This window comes from Chinchilla lanigera, unplaced genomic scaffold, assembly GCF_000276665.1.
Source record: "Chinchilla lanigera isolate Chin_1 unplaced genomic scaffold, ChiLan1.0 scaffold00007, whole genome shotgun sequence".
NCBI lineage: Eukaryota > Metazoa > Chordata > Mammalia > Rodentia > Chinchillidae > Chinchilla > Chinchilla lanigera.
This window is the reverse complement of record NW_004955408.1, coordinates 3132347-3153286: the sequence shown is the minus strand read 5'-3', so window position 1 is coordinate 3153286 and position 20940 is coordinate 3132347. Positions and strand designations below refer to the sequence as shown.

The following is a 20940-nucleotide window of genomic DNA, read 5'->3' as shown; positions in this document are numbered from 1 at the left end:
GTCTAGTCATTGTTTTATTTGCCGTCATTTGTAGCGTAGAAAACCTTTTCTGTATAGTAATTTCAGTGGTTAGGGAAAATGTAGAGAAATACATTATATAATTTAATACATTATATAATTTAATTTTAAACTGTATTGTTACTTTTTTGGTCTTGGAAGCAAATAATTTGTATAGGTAATACTCATAATTTGCATATAATTTCTGCAATGCATATCTGAAGTAGTTTAACACAATAATTTGAGGCCATTCTTATTATATGAAGCATGCTAACTGTGATACTTTAATTTTGTGCATATTGTGATGAAAACCATATAACATTAAATTTATCCTAATTGTTTTTGAGTGTACAGTAATATTAAGTGTATTCATATTGTTGTGAAATACATTTCTAGAACTTTCTCATCTTGGAAGACTGAAATTTTATATCTACTAAATAATAATTCATGAAAATAGCACTTTTTGTGTGTGTGTTTGTCTTTTTGAGACAGGGTCTCGCTCTGCAGTTCAGGCTAGCCTTGAGCTCACTTTGTAGCTCAGGCTGGTCTCGAACTCACAACGATCCTTGTACCTCAGCCTCCCAAGTGCTGGGATTACAGGCGTGCACCACCACACCCAGCCGAAAATAGTACTTTTAATCAGTGAAAATTATATCCAAAGTTATTCATAATTCCGTTTGTTCATATTCAAAGCTTGAAGAGTTCAGTTTAATACATCTTCCCTCCCCCCTCTCTCCCCACCTCTCTCCTGTTTTGATTAAACCTTGGGCCTTTGCACTGAGCTACATCTCCAGCCCTTTTTATTTTCCTTTACTTTGGAATAGGGTCTAATTCAATTTCAAAGGTTGGCTTTGAACTCATAATCATCCTGCCTCAGGCTCCTGAGGTAGCAATTAAAGGTGTGTGCTGTTGTACATAATTAAATAAAGGCATTCTGAAAGCTGGGGCTGGTGGTGCACACCTGTAACCCTAGCACTTGGGAAGCTGAGGCAGGATTTCAGGTTTGAGGTCAGCCTCTACATAGAGAGTTCAGGGGCAGTCTGAGCTATGTGGTAAGACTCTGCCCAAGCAAACAAGGAGTATTACACAGACACAAAGTAGGGGGTGAAAAGAGCCTTTCCAGAGGAAATTTAGAGCAGTTTTCATGAACTGACTGATACATAGTCTATTTTTATAATTTCTGAGCTTAATATAGACTTGTTTATGTTTCTGAAAGTGTTTATGTAAAAGCACAAAATTTTATGGTCTTACTAATATAAGATGATCTAAACAATTTTAATGTCAGTACTGTATATTTGCTTGAGATAAGAATTTTTAAGATATATTGATATAAATGTTAAGATGTGTTATGATTGAGAAAGTACATTATACTAAATTGCTTAAAATAATTTATAATGACTTAGGTGTACATTAGACAAATGTCCTGTTGATTTGCTATTTCTTTAAGTGTTCTATAAAGAAAAAGAAGGCCGGGCGTGGTGGCACATGCCTGTAATCCCAGCACTCGGAAGGCTGAGGCAGGAGGATTGTTGAAAGTTCAAGACCAGCCTGGGCTACAAAGTGAGCTTAAGGCCAGCCTGAACTGCACAGTGAGACCCTGTCTCAAAAAGACAAAAAAAAAAGAAAAGAAAAAGACAGCCACGTTAAGCTCAAAATAAATGTGCTCCTGTACTGTCAATATTGAATAAAATTTTGAGATTAAATCAATTACAGATTTTTAACAGTTCTACTCCATGTAGGTTCCCATGTACCCCTATGCACATGCCATTTACATAGCCAGAAAGTGGGACTTTATGTAACTCACCAAAAAAATTCCATAAAATTCATCCTCTAGCATGAATGTAAATAGTATTCAAAAAGTATGAGGTTATAATTTAGTCATTTTAAAATTTAATCTATATTTTGTTTAAAAACTTAACCAGATTCCTAATGATTTGCTTATGCTGAAGTAGATCGTATGCCACTAGTAACAGTAATATGCACTGAATGGCCAGTTGTTTTACTTACAGTTTTTATTTTTATGATTTTATTTGTTTAGCTGACTTTGCTATGGAATTATTATAAATATGTTATGAATAATTTTTTTTCTCTGAAACACTCCTAGAAGTTCCCTTTTAAAAAATTTTAACTGAATATAGAAATTACATATTTATGGGGTACCATGTAATGTTTTGCTACATGTATTCATTGTATAATGTCTAAAGGTAAACATCTGTCTTCTCAAACATTTATCGTTTCTTTATGATGAAAACATTCAAAATTCTTTCTTTAAAAATACGTATACAAGCTAGGCATGGTGGCACACGCCTATAATCTCAGCACTCAGGAGGCTGAGGCAGGAGGATCATTGCAAGTTCAAGACCAGCCTGGGCTACAAAGTCATCTCAAAGCCAGCCTGAGACCCTGTCTCAAAAAGACAAAAAAAAAAAAAAAGTATACAGACCTAGGTACAATACTGTACCCCTGTAGTCAGAGCTAGTGGGAGGCTGAGGCAGAAGGATTGCTTGAGCCCAGGGGGTCAAGGTCAACCTGGACAATAGAATGAGACCTCATCTCAAAAAAGCTAAAAATACCATTATCTATAATCATTGTACTGTGTAATAGGACAGGAAAACTTATTCTTCTTAACTATAATGTAACACCTGGTGACAGTTCCTCTCCCACCTACTTTCCCCAGGCACGGGTAATGACCACTTTCCTAATTTCTTTGAGCTCTTTTAGGTTCCACGTTATAAGTGAGATTATATGGTTATTTTTGTTACGGGCATATTTCATCTAGCATTCATGTTGTTGCATGTGACAGGATTTCGTTCTTTTTATGGCTGAAAAGTATTCCATTGTACCAGAAACATTCTCTTTTAACTCTTAGTTATTTTTTTATTTACCTCTGTATTGTTGAATAGGATGCTAAATGCTGCTACGTCTCTTTTTCTTTACTTTTATTAGTACTTGTGTGCAGTACATAATGATTACAGTCACTATAGGGAATTGGTACATGTACATAACACATTTCAGCTCCCCTCTCTTTCCCGCTCCTACCACCGCCTTCTTATTTTTACAGCAGCAGATTCAATTATTTATATTAAAGCCCATATAAAGTTAACTATCATATATGCCAATTAAAAACCAGACTAATAGGGCAAAGAACATATAAATGTATTTGACAATTATACTAAGTCAAGGTACGTTTTAGATACATTGTACTGGATTACAATACGTTTCTTTTCCCTTTTTTCCCTAATATTTGTCTTTTATTTTGTACTTTATATTGAATTTTTCATTTGAGAGAAAGCATGCAATATTTAAGCTTGAGTATCTGAGTTACTTCACTTAAAGCTATGGTCTCAAGGTGCACCCATTTTCCTACAGATGACTCAAGTTTATCCTTCATGGCAGAGTAGTACTCCATTGTGCATAAGGACGACTTTTTTTAATCCATTCATCTATTGATGGGCATTTAGGCTCTTTCCAATGTTTAGCTATAATGAATTGCACTACTGTAAAGATGGATATGCATATATCACTCTGGGATGGTGTCTTTAACTCTTTTGGGGAATACCCAGAAGAGGAATAGCTGGGTCAAAATGGAACCTCTGGTTTTAGTTTTTTTAGGAATCTCCATATGATTTCCATAGTGATGATACCAGTTTACAGTCCCATCAATAATGGAGAAGGGTTCCTTTCAGCCTCACCAGCATTCGTTATTGGTTGATTTCTTGATGACAGCCATTCTTCCTGGAGAGAGACTCTCAGTGTTGTTTTAATTTGTATTTCTTGACTGTCCAGCGATGTTGAATGTTTTTCATATATTTATTAGCTGTTAGTATTTCTTCATCTGCAAAGTATCTGTTCATTTCAGAAGCCTATTTTTAAATTGGGTCTTTAAATTTGGGGGAGTATCTAATTTTTTTCAGTTCTTTACATACTAGATATTAGTCCTTGTTCTGAGGAGTAGCTCGCAAATTTTTTTTTCCTATTCTGTAGGTTGTCTCTTTACTGTATTAGCTGTTTCTCTGTCTGTGCAGAAGCTCTTTAATTTGATGTGATCCCATTTGTTGATTTTTGGTATTACTTCTTTTGCAACCAGGATTTTGTTCAAAAAGGCTCTGCCTACACCTATGTCTTTAAAAGTTTCAGCTACTTTGTCTTCTAGCAGGTTGTTTCTGTTCTAATGTTTAGATCTTTGATCCATTTTGATTTTAGTTTAGTGCATAGTGATAGATATGAGTGTAAGTTCAACCTTAGGTATGTGGAAAGCCAGTTTTCCCAGCACCATTTGTGAAAGAGGTTGTCTTTCCTTCTTTGAAGGGATTTGCCCCCTTTGTCAAAAATAACATAGCTGAATGTGCCTGGAGTCATTTCTCTGTCTTCTGTTCTGTTCCATTGATCCATGAATCTGCTTAATACATTCTGTTTTTATCATGGTAGCGTCCAGGATTGTGACACCCCCTGCCTTGCCCTTCTTGCCCAGAATTACTTTTGCTATTCTGGGTCTCTTCTGGTTCTATACGAATTTTAGGATTGTTTTCTCGACCCATACTGTCTGTGTGTTTTGATTGGGGAATCGGGATCATTCACATAGAGAGTTATTATTCTGAGGTATTGACTTATTCCTGTCATTGTAATATTTTCCTGTTGATTTCCTCATTGTTCCCCTTTTACTTAGCTTCTTCCCCCCATCCCCCAGGTGTTTTCATTCTTTTTGATTCACTGACGTTGTTGGCTTCATTGTCTCTTCCTAGGGTATCCTTGAGAATTTTTTTGTAATGCTGGTTTGGTGGTCACGAATTTCTTTAGGTATACCTTGTGGAAATACCATATTTCTCCATCAGTTTTAAAGGAAAGTTTTGCTGGAAATGTAAGTTGGGTTGGAAGTCCTTCTAGGGCTTAAAACACTTCACTCCAAGCCCTCTTGGCCTTTAAGGTTTGTGTAGCAAATGTTCACAAGTTGGGGGTTTATTGTACAGAGATCTCTTTAGTTGCGTTTCAGTGATGTAGTTTGGGCATGACTAACAACCCCTTTGCCACAGCCCCAAGATTCATCTACCTTGGTTATTTTTGAAAGAGGATTCATTGCAAGCAGCCCAGAAAACAAATACTCTGCAAGTGTACTGTGGTATTCTTAATGTCACAAAGGCAACCTGAGTGTTGGCTTATAGAGAAATATTTGACAATTATATGACCATGTTAATACTAAGTGAAACAACTAAAGTAGCATTTCCTGAGACAAATTAGGTACTACTGTTACTATAGGAGCCAGTTATGTTCGACCCTTATTACTAGAGAAGAAACTGTCAATTGTGATATAAACACTAAGGCAACCCAGATACTGACTTACAGCTAACAGGTACTGAATCCAACAGCTATATGTCTGTTACTGGTAAAAAAGAATTCACTAGTAATTTTACAGAGTTATCTATCGAAAGATTAACAACACATTATGGTTCTACTACTAAAGGGTTAGGACTTGGAATGAGGGTATGCAAGAGGAAAGCTTTGAAACCTTGAAGTCTGTGATACAAGAAAGAGGAGAGAGAAGTGGTAAAAGGGCTCTTACTGGGGAATAGAAGAATGTGTATAGTACTAAGTCAAAATAGGATGAAAAACCGGCAAGAGATAGAAAATTTAAAAAAAGATTCAAAAATATTATATAAAGAGTAAAAGTAAGAGAGAAGTGCTTACGGGGAGAAAATTGAAAAGGAAAAAGCCAAAAAAAAATAAGAGAAAAGAGGAAAAAGAAATTAGAAGCATGGCTGAAGAACAAAGAGATTACCCAACCTTAGGAAACTAAAGAAAACGTAAAGGAAGGAAAGAAGAAAAGTACAAAACAAGAACAAAACAAATTTAAAAATTAAAAATAATGGTCACACTCAAAAACAAAAGCAATTTTTTAACAAATCAATGAAATGAACAAAAACAGGCAAGAGAAAGAATTCCTCTGTGATTTGAAGCCTTCCTGGGGTCTGCAGTTTTGTTGGTGGTGCCCAGTTGAAGGTGTGACCCTGCTCTTGCTTGGTAGACAGCGGAAGCAGTCAGAGCCCAGATTCAAACAAGCAAGCAATAAAATTATGGTGGGAAGCAGGTTGTGGGACTTCCAGATCCTTGGAAATTCAGGCTGAACCTGGCCTCCGGTCGTGCGGGTGGGGCCGAGTTACTCGATTTGGGGTACTCTGGGTGTCTCTTGCCAGCCTGACCTCAGCTCCCTAACCGTGGATGACCACCATGGTTGTCCCTCACCCAGTCGCTGTGGGAGTTTAACGCTGGGAGCGCTGAGATGAAGCCCACGCGAGGCTGTTCTGCGTCCCAGGTTCGGTTGGCCCCTCCACAGAATGCGTCCAGCCGAGCACTCTCCAGGGGAGATGGCGGGCGGTTGGGCTGGAGTCCCTCACCGGCTCTTGTAGTGCACAGCACCCGCTGCCCAGTGGCGCTGGTGTGTTTCTCCCTGAAGCGTCTGCGTCACCTGCTTTCGCGGTGTCTCTAGATTCGATCTTCCTCTCTCACAAGCCCCAAGTCAGGGGCCAGAGAGAAAATACAGATTGTTCCTTCCTTTCTCTGTGTTTTAGTCTGTCTCTTCAGTTTCTTTGTAGACTCCAGTTTTCTGCCACAGCCTTCTGAGTTCTAGGGATCTACATCCTTTCCTTCATTTTTCCCCCAAGTTGTTATTTTCCATTGTTTGGATTCAGAACCGTAGGCTGTTTTGTTGCTGTTTGCCATTCTGCCTTCTTCCCAGAAGTCTGTCTTAATTTATCAATTTTAGGTCATACTCATTTTCTACTGTGGTAGATGAATGTACCCCTTAGTTATTTATCTTTTTGGTATAGCTAATAGCACTGTCTTGTTCTTTAGCTCTGAAGTTTTCTACTTTCCTTGATAATTTATTTTCTTCTGTTCTTTGTCTCTGGAATGCTTTCTATTAAGACTTTGCAGGGAGGCAACCAGGAATTGAACTCAGGACCTCATACTTGCCAGGCAGGTGCTGCGCCACTGAGCTAAACCCTCAACCCTGGTTCTTTTTTTATTAGAAAGTAGCACTCCTGGCCAATGTATTCTCTCCACGGTGGCCTGCCCTCACACTGTAAGGTGTACTGTTTCTCCTGCTTTTACTTGGGCCAAACTTGCTCTGCAGAGCCTGTTTCTTTTCCTACCATTAGTAAAACTTGGCCCTCCCCCAAAAACCTAGCACTCCTGCATTGTAATGTTTTCCTTCTTTTTTATATGTATTATTTTCTTGTTCTATGTTTTATGATTTTTTTTTCTTTTAGTAACATTTATGCTTAGTTTTCAGATGATCTTTTTCTTTGAAAAATACCTTTTGTCATATCTTCCAGAATATACATTAGAATTTTATTTATAAGGTGTCTTCTGTTGTGTGCATTGTTTGTTTTCTCTGGAGTTGTAGAGAGCTAGGAAAGTACCATTATACTTACACAGTAATTTATTATGTTGAAAACTCAAAATGAATTTGAGAAAAACTGCAGAAAGTTGGAGAGAGTCATCAAATACAGCATACAGTCCTTATCCTATGGAACTTTACCTAAGAGCAACAAAATGACCCAGATAAATTATTGTTTTGAATGGGTAGATGGATAAACTGTTATCTATTAGGATATTTTCTCTTGTACATGTTGTTAATTATTTGTAGTATACTTAAATACAGTATGTGCTTTAGAATCTTAGAGCTGGAGGATCCTTAGAAATTTTCTAGTCCTCTTTTATCATCTGTCAGGTAGAAGAAACTGGTGCATAATTTAGGGAAATAATGTATTCTAGATCATACAGTCACTGGGTAGCAAAGATGACAATATCTTTGAAGTGCACGGACAAAACATTTCCCACGCTCCCACGCTGAAAGACTTGGCTTGTTGGCTTTTCTCAGTAACATTAAGTAAATGTAAGGCCCAAACTACCAACTTCAACTTTTTAACAGTTTATAGTTTGAGGAACCATAAATTACATACTGTGTCTTCCTCTTTTTAGAACAACAATTTGTAATCTTTACACAATGCCACGGATTGGAGAGCCTGTCTGGCTTACAATGATGTCTGGGACTCCAGAAAAGAATCAGCTCTGCCATCGTTTCATGAAGGAGTTTACTTTTCTAATGGAAAATGCTTCTAAAAATCAGTATGGCTTGCTTTATGTTTGTTTGTTTATTAGTCGCCACTGTATATCTAGATTGTGAGCAAATTCAATTATTGAACTGGGAATATTCTTTCACAGTAATAAAATAGTATTCTAAAAATGAATAATAGGGTATGGAAGAATGACACAGAACCTTATGAATGAAAAACAGTAAAAATGTCTTTACTTACATGTTGAATTAAAATTCTTGACATCTTAACACAGTTTGCTGAGGCTTCTTATTTTTTTGTGAATTTTATCCACTGTGATCATTTTATTTCATAGAAAATATGTAAAAAACATGTAAAGAAGTGCTAGAATTCCAATGATACATTTTAATGTGATATTTTATATTAGTTTCTTCCAGCTGTGCATCAAGTCTTTGAAATCTAGATGAGTAATTCATACGTTTTTATATTCTTTCATAGTAGTCAAAGTTTTCCTTTATTTTCCCCAGTAATGTAAGAAATGTAAAAACCTACTAGTTGTTTTATTAATGAACTGGATAGATTAAACATTGAAAAGAATCCCTTCTTTTTCAAGTAAAATGTTATTTTATTTTAACTGGACAAGGTGGCCCACGCCTTTAACCTCAGCACCATGAGAAGCTAAGACAGGGGGATCACCATTCTGAGTCCTGCTTTGGGACTCAACTGAGCATGCCCTTGTCTAAATATAAAAAATAAAAAGGGCTGGGAATGTAGCTCAGTACAAAGGTCTTAAGTTCAATCCCGTGTGCCACACAGAATTAAGCACTTTATTTGTAGTTATGATGTGAAATAGCTCCTTGTGAACATTTTCTTTATTTTAGGGATTTATTTTAATGACTCCTCCACAAGGAAAAAAAATCAACTTTCTTTTTCATCCTTGTATACCTGACCTTTCCCCTCTCCCCGTTTTATGTCATTTGGTCACATGAAAATATATACTGTCTGTACTTAACTGTGTCAAAACATTTTACATGGGGTTTTATAATGGTCAGTTGGAATCTCATAGGATGTCTTTGTTTTCAGATTCTTGCCAGCTCTCATTACTGCAGTTTTGACCAATCACCTTGCCTGGGTTCCAACAGTCATGCCAAATGGACAGCCACCTATAAAAATATTTTTAGAAAAACATTCCTCTCAGAGTGTGGACATGTTGGCAAAGACTCATCCATATAACCCACTTTGGGCACAACTGGGTATGTAGTCTATATATGTATTACACTTAGCCTTTTATGTACCTGTCTGGGATTATTGCAGAAATCTTCTTTTACCCCCTTTATTCTTGAGCATCTCTCCTGTGCTCATCCTTTCTTGTCTACTAAATTGTTCTGTCATCTTATGCCTGAAAGCAGTGCTAAGGACCAGAAAACCGCAGGTGGAGCAGGAGTCAGGGACTGAGAGCTGGTTTGCTAGTAACTTCACAGGGGTTTTTGTTTTCATTTTTTATGTGCTTTGCCCAAACAGAATCAAGCGACAGTCACCTGTGATTGCTGTAATAAATCCAAGACAAAAGCAGTTGAGATTTTTTTGTTCAAAAAGTCATTTGGAAAATGTTTATTGTTTAGTACTAGGCACCACTAAATACATGGATAACAGAGGAGAAAGCTGAAAAATTGTGGGCATTAGGAGGCATAGTGCTTAAAAGCACAGGCTGTGAAATGATACACACTACATTTGAGTCATGTGGGGGGTGGGGGGGGTTGGGAACAAGTTCTCCAGGTGCCCTTGAACTTGCTTTGTGTCCCAAGCTGGCCTTAAACTAGAGATCCTCATTCCTCAGCCTTCTGAGTAGTTTCCTTACTTGTAAAATGGGGCCAAATAATAGGTAGTCCATGCTTTTAAGAGATATGAAAATTAAGTGAGACGGTACACGTAAGGTGCTTAGAACAGCATATGATAAGACAAGAACATTTTGGTGACCTGATAGAAACTTGGCATAGTTTGCTGTAGTGATCATGTGTGCCAGGTTGCTTTGTAATACAACTTATGAACTCCTATAACCAACCAACTTCCCTTCCTTCCTGCGTTCGTTCAATGTAGTTAAGAATCACCTATGTTGTATGTATTAATAGTTCATTTTTTTTAATGCTGAGTAGTATTTTTGCATGGAATATTAATTCAACTTTTTAAGTAGAATAATTTGTAGTTTTTAATTGGGATATCAAATCTATTTTCAGTTCTACAGTCTTTTATTTTTGAGTGCATAATGTATCCACAGTTCTGTGGAAAGAGTACTGATGGATGTAAACATGAATACTTTGGTCCTTGCCCTCAAGAAGTTGGCAGTCTATGCTGGGTATGGTGGCACATGTCTGTAATCCCAGGACTCAGGAGATTTGCTGTGCATTTGAGGCAGCCTGGACATAGTGAGCCCAAGGCCAGCTTGAACTACATAGTAAGGCTCAAAAAACAAACAGACAACAGGTTGACAGTTTATTGCTGTAGGTAGTGTATATCTAGACTATAGGGATAATTCAGGGAGGAAATACAAGAGAAATGAAAAATTCAGTGGGAGTTCAATAAGGAGAACTTATTTTTGTATAAGTGATCATACTTGGCTGAGAATATTTGGACTAGCAGAGACAAGGGAGAGGGAGAGTACGTTCCATGAGTAAAAGGAGTACCGATGTTGAGCACAAAGCATAGTGGGTCATGGTGGTGCACGCCTACTACACCTGTTTACTCAGGAGGCCGAGCAGGAGGTTCATAAAGTTCCAGGCCTGATGAGAGAATTTAGGGAGACCCTGTCTCAAACTAATATGTAAAAAGGGCTGGTGTCTGGATGTGATGGCTCATGCCTATAATCCAAGCACTCTCGGAGGCTACAGTAGAAAGAAAGTTTTGAGACCAATCTGGGCAATTTAGCAACTTACTGAGACCCTGTGTCAAAAAATAAAGGGCTGGGGTTATAACCCAGTGTGAAAGCCCTGGATTCATTGTGCAGTACTGCCCAAAACCAAGCATACTGGGGTATAGCCAAGTGGGACAGCTTGAGTAGCATGCGTATGGCCCTGCGTTTAATCCCAGGTACTCTCCCCACCAAGAAAAGCTTATTTCAGTGGTACAGTTTAAGTGGGGCTTTGCTTGAAGTAAAGGTGAAAAAAAGTAACTATAAGAAGATAAAATTGGAAGGGTAAAGTGGGATCAGTCATGAAGGATTCCCTTGCCATTTTAAAGCAGTTTTAATTTATTTGGTAATTAGAATTTTGGGATTGAGGCTGGGGATTTAGCTAAGCGGCACAGCGCCTGCCTGGCAAGCGCAAGGTTGTGAGTTTGATTTCCAGTACCGGAAAAAAAAAAAAGATAGAATTTTGGGATTGAGGCTGGGGATTTAGCTAAGCGGCACAGCGCCTGCCTGGCAAGCGCAAGGTTGTGAGTTTGATTTCCAGTACCAGAAAAAAAAAAAGATAGAATTTTGGGATTGTTTTGGAACAGTAGCATTGTGATATTTGAGCCAATGTCTTAATTGGAAGAAAAAAATTACCATAATACTGTCTACAGTATATATTTATTTTGACCTATTTATGTTTATTTCTTTACAAAGTATAGGGTTTTATAAAGTAAAAATAGGGATTTTTAAATATGTATACTGACAGCTAGCAAAAATCGATCTGAATTTATATTAATGCTTTTGTACTCTCCAACTCCATCTCCAACTTGTACTTTTCAACTTCTTGTTTCATGCTCAAATTATGGGTTCAATCTGAGCTATAGCATAAGTAGTGAGTGCTGCAGCTCCTCCAGCTGTGCTCCTGGCCTCCATTGCTCCCTTCGTCTTGTTGCGGAGCAGCAAACATTGTGTCTTCTCTTTTCTGTGTTAGACATAGCTTCAGAAACCTCATGTATTTAGTATTTCTGGCAGTACCCCTCTACCCAGAAAAAGATGCTGTGCATGGCACCTGGCACAGAAAATATCCCTGGTAAATGTAATCTCTAAAACCTCTCTAGATTCAGAACAACAGAAACTCTTTAAGGAAGAAGATAGAAAATCATCGTTCCCCTGGGTTTCTCATAATGGAAAATAGCCTGCCTAGCTGTGTAAGTAAAAGCTGTGTCCATTAACTGCTTCTTTCATTGCAGGAGATTTGTATGGCGCTATTGGCTCTCCTGTACGGTTAGCAAGAACTGTAGTGGTCGGCAAACGACAAGAGATGGTCCAGAGGTTGCTTTATTTCCTTACTTATTTCATAAGATGCTCCGAACTTCAAGAAACTCATCTTTTAGAAAATGGAGAAGATGAAGCCATTGTTATGCCAGGCACAGTGATTACAACCACTTTAGAGAAAGGTGAAATTGAGGAATCAGAGTATGTCCTTATCACAATGCATAGAAACAAAAGTAGTTTGCTCTTTAAAGAGTCTGAAGAGACAAAAACTCCTCATTGTAACTGTAAATACTGCAGTCATCCACTCCTTGGGCAGAATACAGAGAATATGTCCCAACAAGAGAAAGAAGCTATTCAAAACAATTCTAAAGAGTCGCTAGGAATTTCAGATGAATGCCGAGTGATTTCTCCTTCTGACTGCCAAGAAGAAAATGCTGTTGATGTTAAACAGTGTAAATTAAGAACTTGTCTTGACACCAAGTTAGAGACTGTTGTTTGCACAGGATCTGCTCCAGTAGACAAACATATATTGTCAGAGACAGGCTCCGAGCCAGCAGAGGAAACATGGCAGGGTACGGAATTGCTGGATTCAGATAACCACACAGGCAAAGCAGTGAGAGCCACAGGAGTAGTTGTGGAAAAAAAACCTCCAGATAAGACTGTGTCTGATGCACTCTCTTGTGATGTAACCCAGACAAAGGTTACTTTCCTGATTGGAGATTCTATGTCACCTGATTCAGATACTGAACTCAGGAGTCAGGCAGTGGTGGATCAGATAATCAAGCATCACACCAAGCCATTGAAAGAGGACAGAGGGGCTATTGATAAGCATCAAGAACCTAAACATACAACTGAGGACCAATCTGGAGAGTCTGATAGACAGAACACAGTTTCGGGAGAGCCCAGAGAACTTCCCTGTTGGAGTCATTCAGACCCAGAGAGCATAAGCTTATTTGATGAGTATTTTAATGATGATTCAATTGAAACAAGGACTATTGATGATGTTCCAATTAAAATAAGTACAGACAGTAAAGAACACTGCTGTATGTTAGAGTTTTCAAAAAGATTGTATATAAAAAGTAACAAACAGAACAGTGAACTTTGTAAATGTATAGAAACTGTTCACCAAGATTCATGCAAAAACTGCTTTCCTCAGCAAGACCAAAGAGATACATACTCCATTCTTGTCCCCCATGGGGACAAAGAGAGTGCAGAGAAAAAAATTGCTGTAGGAACTGAATGGGACATTCCAAGAAATGAAAGTTCAGATAGTGCCCTTGGGGATAGTGAAAGTGAAGATACAGGTCACGATATGACCAGACAAGTCAGCAGTTACTATGGAGGAGAGCAAGAAGATTGGGCAGAAGAGGATGAGATACCTTTCCCTGGGTAAGTAGAAAGTTCTCACGTGATAGGCCCTGTCTACATGTCTGCCATTGTTTAGCTTCTCTCTGAAGATTGGTAGTAGCCCCTGATATTAAAAAAGAGATTACTGTCCTGACAAAACTATCTCTATTATTATATGTTCTTAGTAATAGGAAGAAATAAAGTCAAAGCCCAAGAATCACCCAGGAAGCCTTTGGAAAGTCATCAAAGGAAAGTTAAAGGATCTTGTTGACATGTAGGATATTGTGTACTACTTGAGTTTTTAAGGCATTTTGGAGTGAATTGTGCTTCCAAAATGGACCTGTGGCAAACCTGACAGTTAGGAAGAGGTAATCACTGAGAGGGTAGGAAGTAGCTGTGACAGATGACCAAGGCTAAGTAAGATGAAAACAAGGAGGGCTGGGGATATGGCTCAGCTGCATAGTGCCTTCCTGGCAAGTGTGAGATCCTGAGTTTGATTCCTGGTATAAAAAAGAAAGAAAGAAGGAAAAAAGAAAACAGGAGGCTCTGGGTGTGGTAGTGCACATCTGTAGTCTCAGCACATGGGAGGCAGAAGGATCCCTGTGAGTTTGAAGCCAGCCTGGGCTATGTAGTGAGTTCAGAGCTAGCCTCAACTACATAGTGAGACCCTGTCTCAAAAAAAAAGAAGAAAAACAAGGAATATGTACTCCATGTCAAGTATATAGTGTGGTCAAAATACACACTTACTTCTTTTTTTAAAAAGACATACTGCCATAAATCCCCTTCAGGATCCTTCTCCTCATTTCAAACACACTTATCTCATTATCCTTGAACTTTGTGAAGCAGTTGTGGAAGTTCTTTTGGGAGTGTCTTTTGAAGCGTGAGAAAAATAGTGAATGCTGCTGCCGAGTACCATCCAGTAGAAGGGCAGGCTCCTAAAGACATGATAGTGCATCCTCATCCACCTTGTTCACCAGCTCTGGCACCATGCAACTTCTGGCTCTTCCCCAAGGTCAAAATAGTCATGAAAGGTAAATGGTTTGAATTGGTTGAGGACTTCGAGGCAGTCATGACAGCACAACTAAAGACGTTTACAAAAGAGGACTTCCAGAATGGCTTTAGAGAGTGTCAAGAATAATGGGATGTGTTTGAAATGAGGGAGACTGTTTTGAGGGGCATTAATGACAATTTGGCCAGGCGTGGTGGCGCACGCCTGTAACCCCAGCACTCAGGAGGCTGAGGCAGGAGGATTGTTGCAAGTTCAAGGCCAGTCTGGGCTACAAAGTGAGCTCAAGGCTACCTCAAACTGTATAGCGAGACCCTGTCTCAAAAAAACAAACAAAAAGACAATTTGTCTTTTACTGTAATCATTTTTCAAAAATTTAGACCATGTTTTTTGATCACAGCTTGTACAGGGAGAAAAATCTATGGTTGACAAATGTTATATACCAAGATTTATTTTAGACTTGTGACAGTTTTAGGAATTTGTCATGGATGATGATTTTTCATAATCACATTGTATTGGAGGTGTGTTACAAACACAAGGGACAACTCCCCTAAAGTTTTTTAAGAAAGATACGTGCTCACTTCATTATAAAGTTGTTTATTAAGCTTTTTTGTCCAGCCAAAAGGTGGTCTGTTTGAGCACTTGAGCCAGTTTCTATTTAAGGATGATTTTACTATATTGTGTAGAAAATAGTAATGGAACTATGAATACAGATGAGTGCAATTCAGAAAGTTTTTTAACTGGTAAAATATGTTTATTACTAGTTAGATTAGCCTTTCTTGGGAATCTTTCTTCCAGGTCAAAGTTAATTGAAGTGAGTGCTGTTCAGCCCAACATTGCCAACTTTGGGAGGTCCTTGCTGGGTGGCTACTGCTCATCTTATGTCCCTGACTTTGTTCTTCAAGGAATTGGGAGTGATGAGAGACTCCGTCAGTGTCTGGTGTCAGATTTGTCTCATGCTGTACAGGTGAGTGACTGTCACTGTTCTCGAATTTATTCAGAATGAAGTCTGTGAACCAGCAGAACCTTTACTCACACATGACTATGTAGCAGAACCATTGTTCTCTGAATCCATCCTTTTATGTGTAGCATCTGTATGTTTGTCCCTATCACTGAATGCAAGTGTGGAGCTCTAGGAATCTATCAAAATAAAAATCTGAAATAGAGAAAGTACTATATATATTCATACTAAGTTCACTGAATAGATGATTTATAATATCAAAAAACTGGAAGTGTTTAATTGTGAATGTGATTATTTTCTTAATTTTCTTTTCAGATTTATTGCTTTTATATATAAAAGTATACTTATTTTTTTTTTAATACTACTCTTGTATCCTTTGACTTTTGTGAACTCTTACTAGTTCTGTTAGTTTATTGTATAGAATTATTATGGTTCTCTACATAAGCACATGTCATCAGTGAACAGTTTTTATATATTTCTTTATATCTTTGTGCCTTTGTCTCTACCCCTTTCCTTTCTTTTGTTTCTTTATTTTTCTATTGGGTTTTGTTTTGGGGAGGGTTTTGGTGTTTGTTTGTTTGTGGTTTTTTTGGTTTTGGTTTTGGTTTTGATCTGATTATACTGACTAGAAGCTTCAGTACAATGTAGCTTGGAAATGGTGGCAGTACATAACATTGTGTTGTTCCTAGTCTTAAAGAAAAACATTGAGCGGTTCATTATTAATTATATTATTTGTAGGGTTCTTATAGGCACCTGTAATGGTTGATGCATTGTGTCAACTTGAGAAGTTTAGCGTGTAACTCAGCAGGGGGCCAGGGTCCTTACTTTGTAAACATCCTGAGCTTGTGTAAGAGGAGGGTAAGGAGATGGCTTGGGGGGATAGCTGGTATACAATAAAAGGGAGGAAAAGAGGCTTATTTTTTTTGCTCTTGTTGCTTTTACTGTCTTTTGCTGCCTTGAACTGTTGCCCCTGTGCCATGTCACCTGCCTTGGAGCCACCTGGGTTTGGACTGAAACCTCCACAAACTGTGAGCTAAATAAAGCTTTCCTTCCTTAATTCTGGGCATCAAGTATTTTGTCTCTGCAAGGAGAGAAAAGTAACCAAGATAGTACCCTTACTAGATAGAGGAAGTTCACTTCTATTTATAGTCTTTGAGGTTGTTTTGCTTTTGCTTTTTCCTCACCATTTGAACCATGAATAAGTGCGGGATTTTTTCAAGTGCTTTTTCTTTTTGTTTGGTGAGGTGATCTTATGTTAAGGTTATGGATCATGTTGATTGATTTTTAGAAGGTAAACCTTTGTTTTCCTAGGGAGAAGTTGCAATTGATGATGATCTATAATTATTTTTATATACAGTATTTTTGTGTGTGAGTACTGAGTATTGCTTCACCCCGAACCACATCTCTGACCTCACTTGTTTATGTTTTAAGACAGTCTTGTTCAGTTGTGTAGGCTGGGCTTAAGCTTGATATCCTCCTGCCTCAGCCTTCCAGAATGTTAGGCTCAAGCATACACTGCCATGCCTAGCTTCACTTACACTAGTTTACTCTTGATGCTGGAATCTGTATTTATGAGGGTATTTATTTGTAGCTGTCTTGTAACGTTTTTGTCTAGCTTTGACATTAGTATGATTACTACTGGCCTCACGGAATGACTTGAGAACTATTCCCTCCTCCTCAATTTTATGAAATTTTTCTTAGAGAATTGTCAACTATTTTTCTCTTCGATAGAATTCACCAGTGAAGCCATTGGGACCTAGGCTTTTTAAAATGAAGATCTCTTAAAGTTAGAGATGTAATTGGTGAAGTGGTCCATGTGGTAGATTACGTGCATAGCATATGCTAGCCATGGATTCAATATTGAACTACCCTCACCCCCAGCAGGATATTTTAAACTTAAAATTCAGCTGCTTTATTTGGTATTTGTCCATTTCCATTTTTTATTTCTTCTTGAGGTGGTTAGTTTATATAGTGCTCGGGATCAAACCCAGGGCTTCATGCTTGCTAGACAGACACTGCTACCACTGAGCTATATCTCAACCCAATTTTGGTAATTTTTTTCATTTTGAGAACTTTCCCTGATACTTAATTTTGGTGGTCAAATTTATTAGGATAAAGTTGCACATAGTATGCATTTATAATCCTTTGAATTTCTGCAAGGTTACTGGTAATGCCTCTTGTGTTGTGACTTTTGTTTTGTTATCGGTATCTTTTTTGTTACTTCTCTAGAGGGTTGGGGCTTCTCCAAAGAGAGATGTTCGTTTATGGATTGGTTTAGATTATAGATTTTTTTTTTTAGCATATGTAAGTCATTACTTATTAACCAAATGGGTCTGCGTTTTATAAATAAAGTTTTATTGGGACACAACCACAGCCATTTATTTACATAATTTATGGGGTACTTTTCATGCTTAACAGCAGAGTTGAACCACTGAGACATGCTTTTTAGTCCTCAACCTAAAATATTTTCTGTTTAGCTCTTTAGAGAAATTTTTTGTTGGTTCCCATTCTAGTTAAAGGTTTGTCAATTTTGCAGAATGGGTAAAAGTTTTTTGAAGAAATTATTTTCATTGATCTTTCTATTTCATTGATTTCCACTGTAATTCTTTATTATTTTTTCCCTTCCACTAGCTTTGGGCTTAATTTATTCCTTTTCTAGTGTCTTAAGGTAGAATCATGTTAGTGAAAGTTCTTCTTTGTTAATATAAGTATTGAAAGCTGTAAATTTTTCTCTCAGAAATGCTTTAATTGAAGGTATAAATTTTGATCTGTTGTGTTTTCATTGTCATTCACGTCAAAATTTTTTTAAATTTATCTGTTAATTTTTTTCCCCATGGGTTATTTAGAAGCATTCTGTTGAATTTGTAAATATGTGTAAACTTCTCAAATTTCCTTTTGAGGTTATTTCTAATTTAGTCCCATTATGGTCAGATTACATACTTTGTATGATTTTAGCCCTTTTTAATTTATTCAGACTTGTTGATTACCCAGCATATGGTCTTTCCTGGAGAATGTTCCATGTGCACTTGAAAAGAATACATCTGCTTCTGTTGTTGGTTGAGGTATTTTATAGATATGTCAGGCCAAGTTGATGGATAGCCTTATCTCAAGTCTTTAATGTCTTTGCTGATTGTTTTGTTTAGTTCAGTTAGTTTCGAACTATGTCTTCCTTTCAATTTTTTTTTTTTTTTTTGTCTTTTTGAGACAGGGTCTTGCTGTGCAGTTCAGGCTGAACTTGAGCTCACGTTGTAGCCCAGGCTGGCCTTGAACTCGCAACGATCCTCCTGTCTCAGCCTCCCAAGTGCGGGGATTACAGGCATGCGCCAACACACGGGTCTTCTTCCCTTCAATTGCATATGTAAATTTGTTTTTAAATAACAGATCTCCCCACCTAGAGAAAACTAGTTAGGAAATCATGGGTGAGAAATTGTGGCTCCGGTAAGAAGTCAGTCATTTACTTGTTACCAAAAAAAGGTTAAACCTTCTGTGTCTGCACAGAATAATATAAAATTGCAAATTTTGGTGTCTTATGTAGTAGAGAAAGTATGGCAAGTCTAGATAACATTAAAGTTTATAAAGAAACGTTATGAATATTTGTTTGTATTTAAAAGCTGTTTTGCTCAACCTTTTAACACCAATCAGATAAATATTTACTCATCTTTTTATTGTTGTTGTTTTAAGAGAGGGTCTCACTGTCGTGCAGGCTGGCCTTGAACTCCCAGCGATCCTCTTGCCTCAGCCTCCCAAGTGCTGGAGTTACAGGCATGCACCACCACACCTGGCTTGATCTATTATGTTCTGAACATAGTGCCGGTACTATAAGGGGTGTATAGATGAAAATGAATTTTTTCTACATTTTTTACTTAATAATGGACTCAACAGGCCAAGTATAAATGTGCAAAATAGTACTTCAGAGGGTAGAATTTACATGTACTGTATATTGTTGGTAATATTTGTCCTTTAGGAAAAGGAGCATCTTTGTTATTTTACGGTGCTATGCCCAGTACCTGCCATAGTGCTCAATATTTGTTGAATTTACCTGGTTACATAATCAAGAGTCCTTCTACTACACTCTGTGTCATCTTGGCCTTTTTTTTTTTATGGTGGTATGGGGATTGAACCCAGGGCCTTCACACTGAGCTGTATTCCCAAACCTTATTTCATTTCATTTTATTTCATTTCACTTTAAGCCAGTCTCATCTTTCTGTCAACCTCAGTTGTTCATTATCTTTTCTTCCTCCATCGTACCCATCACTACACATTATCTTTTGGTATTTTCTCAGATGGTCTAATATTGGAAAAGGCTGCTGAAGACAAAGACAACTTTCTGCTTTTAAAAAGGTTTCTACCTGCTAATTCTTAAAGCAGGAGTAGTAACAATGATGATAGTAATAGCATTTATTATTTTTGTGGCCATTCTGTGCATTAGGCACTTAAAAATTCACTGTCTTAATCTAATAGTCATCCTTTGAGTTGCTTATTATTATCCCTGTATCATCCTTATATATATGGAGACTATATTCATTTAAATTACATAAATGGGGAATGGAAAAACTAGAATTTAGTGCTCATCTGTCTGTTTTTAAGCTATGCTCTTGGGTTACCAAGCCATTCTGTCTCTGAGACAGTTAAGCAATGATTAATACAAACAGCAATACTAATATTACAGGGTTCACAGGACTTAAGTTATTGGTCTCAGGCTTGTTATTCTTAGTTTCTTTCCATGACGGTAAAAAAGAAAAGCTATTTGTCTTCTGTTTTAGGAACTGGGATTTTAGTCCTTTCCTCTCATATTTTAATTTAATCATATAGAGGTATTTATTATCAAAGCAGTATTATAGAAAGTTTTGGACAAACTAAAAATTGTCCAATTTCAGCACTCATAGGTTGTAAGATACTTTTCATGGTTTTAGTCACTACATACTTGAATTTTATCATCATTACATTTAACATGAGAATTATTTTTTGTGTCTTCATGAACAAATATGTAGGAAACTTTTAATGCATAAAAAACAAATATGCTTCTTTTAAAAAATATACAGTCCACTAAGCATAACGGCTCATGCCTGTAATCCCAGCTACTCAGAAAACTAAGGGGGCAGGTCCTCAAGTTTGAGGCCAGGGCAATATAGTGAAAAAACCTGTCTCGAAATGAAAATAAAACCATTTGGTAGTGTTCGTCTGTGGTAGAGTACTCCGGGGAGAGTATCATTTCCTTTCTCCCCAATTTCTAAGGAAGCAGCATTTTTAAAACTACCAAAGCATGATGGACATACGGTGTGTGCCTGTAATCCCAGCACTTGGGAAGCTGAGGCAGGATCGCCATGAGTTCAGGGTCAGCCTATGGTTAGTCCGATGTTGACCTTATGAGGAACTTTTATTTTGGTTTTTTTCCGCTGGTTTTTTTTCTTTTTCT

General features: G+C 37.5%; 1 protein-coding gene across 2 annotated transcripts in view; it reads left to right on the top strand.

Annotated features, from left to right (window-relative positions):
* Positions 1 to 20940, top strand: part of Fnip1 (folliculin interacting protein 1) — a 120966-nt gene that overhangs the window by 84937 nt on the left and 15089 nt on the right. For both annotated transcript variants that reach the window (XM_005376082.2, XM_005376081.2), the window contains 4 exons: positions 7975 to 8121; positions 9132 to 9301; positions 12186 to 13599; positions 15362 to 15530. In XM_005376082.2, the coding sequence (XP_005376139.1) occupies positions 7975 to 8121; positions 9132 to 9301; positions 12186 to 13599; positions 15362 to 15530 (1900 nt within the window). The remainder of the gene's footprint in view (positions 1 to 7974; positions 8122 to 9131; positions 9302 to 12185; positions 13600 to 15361; positions 15531 to 20940) is intronic.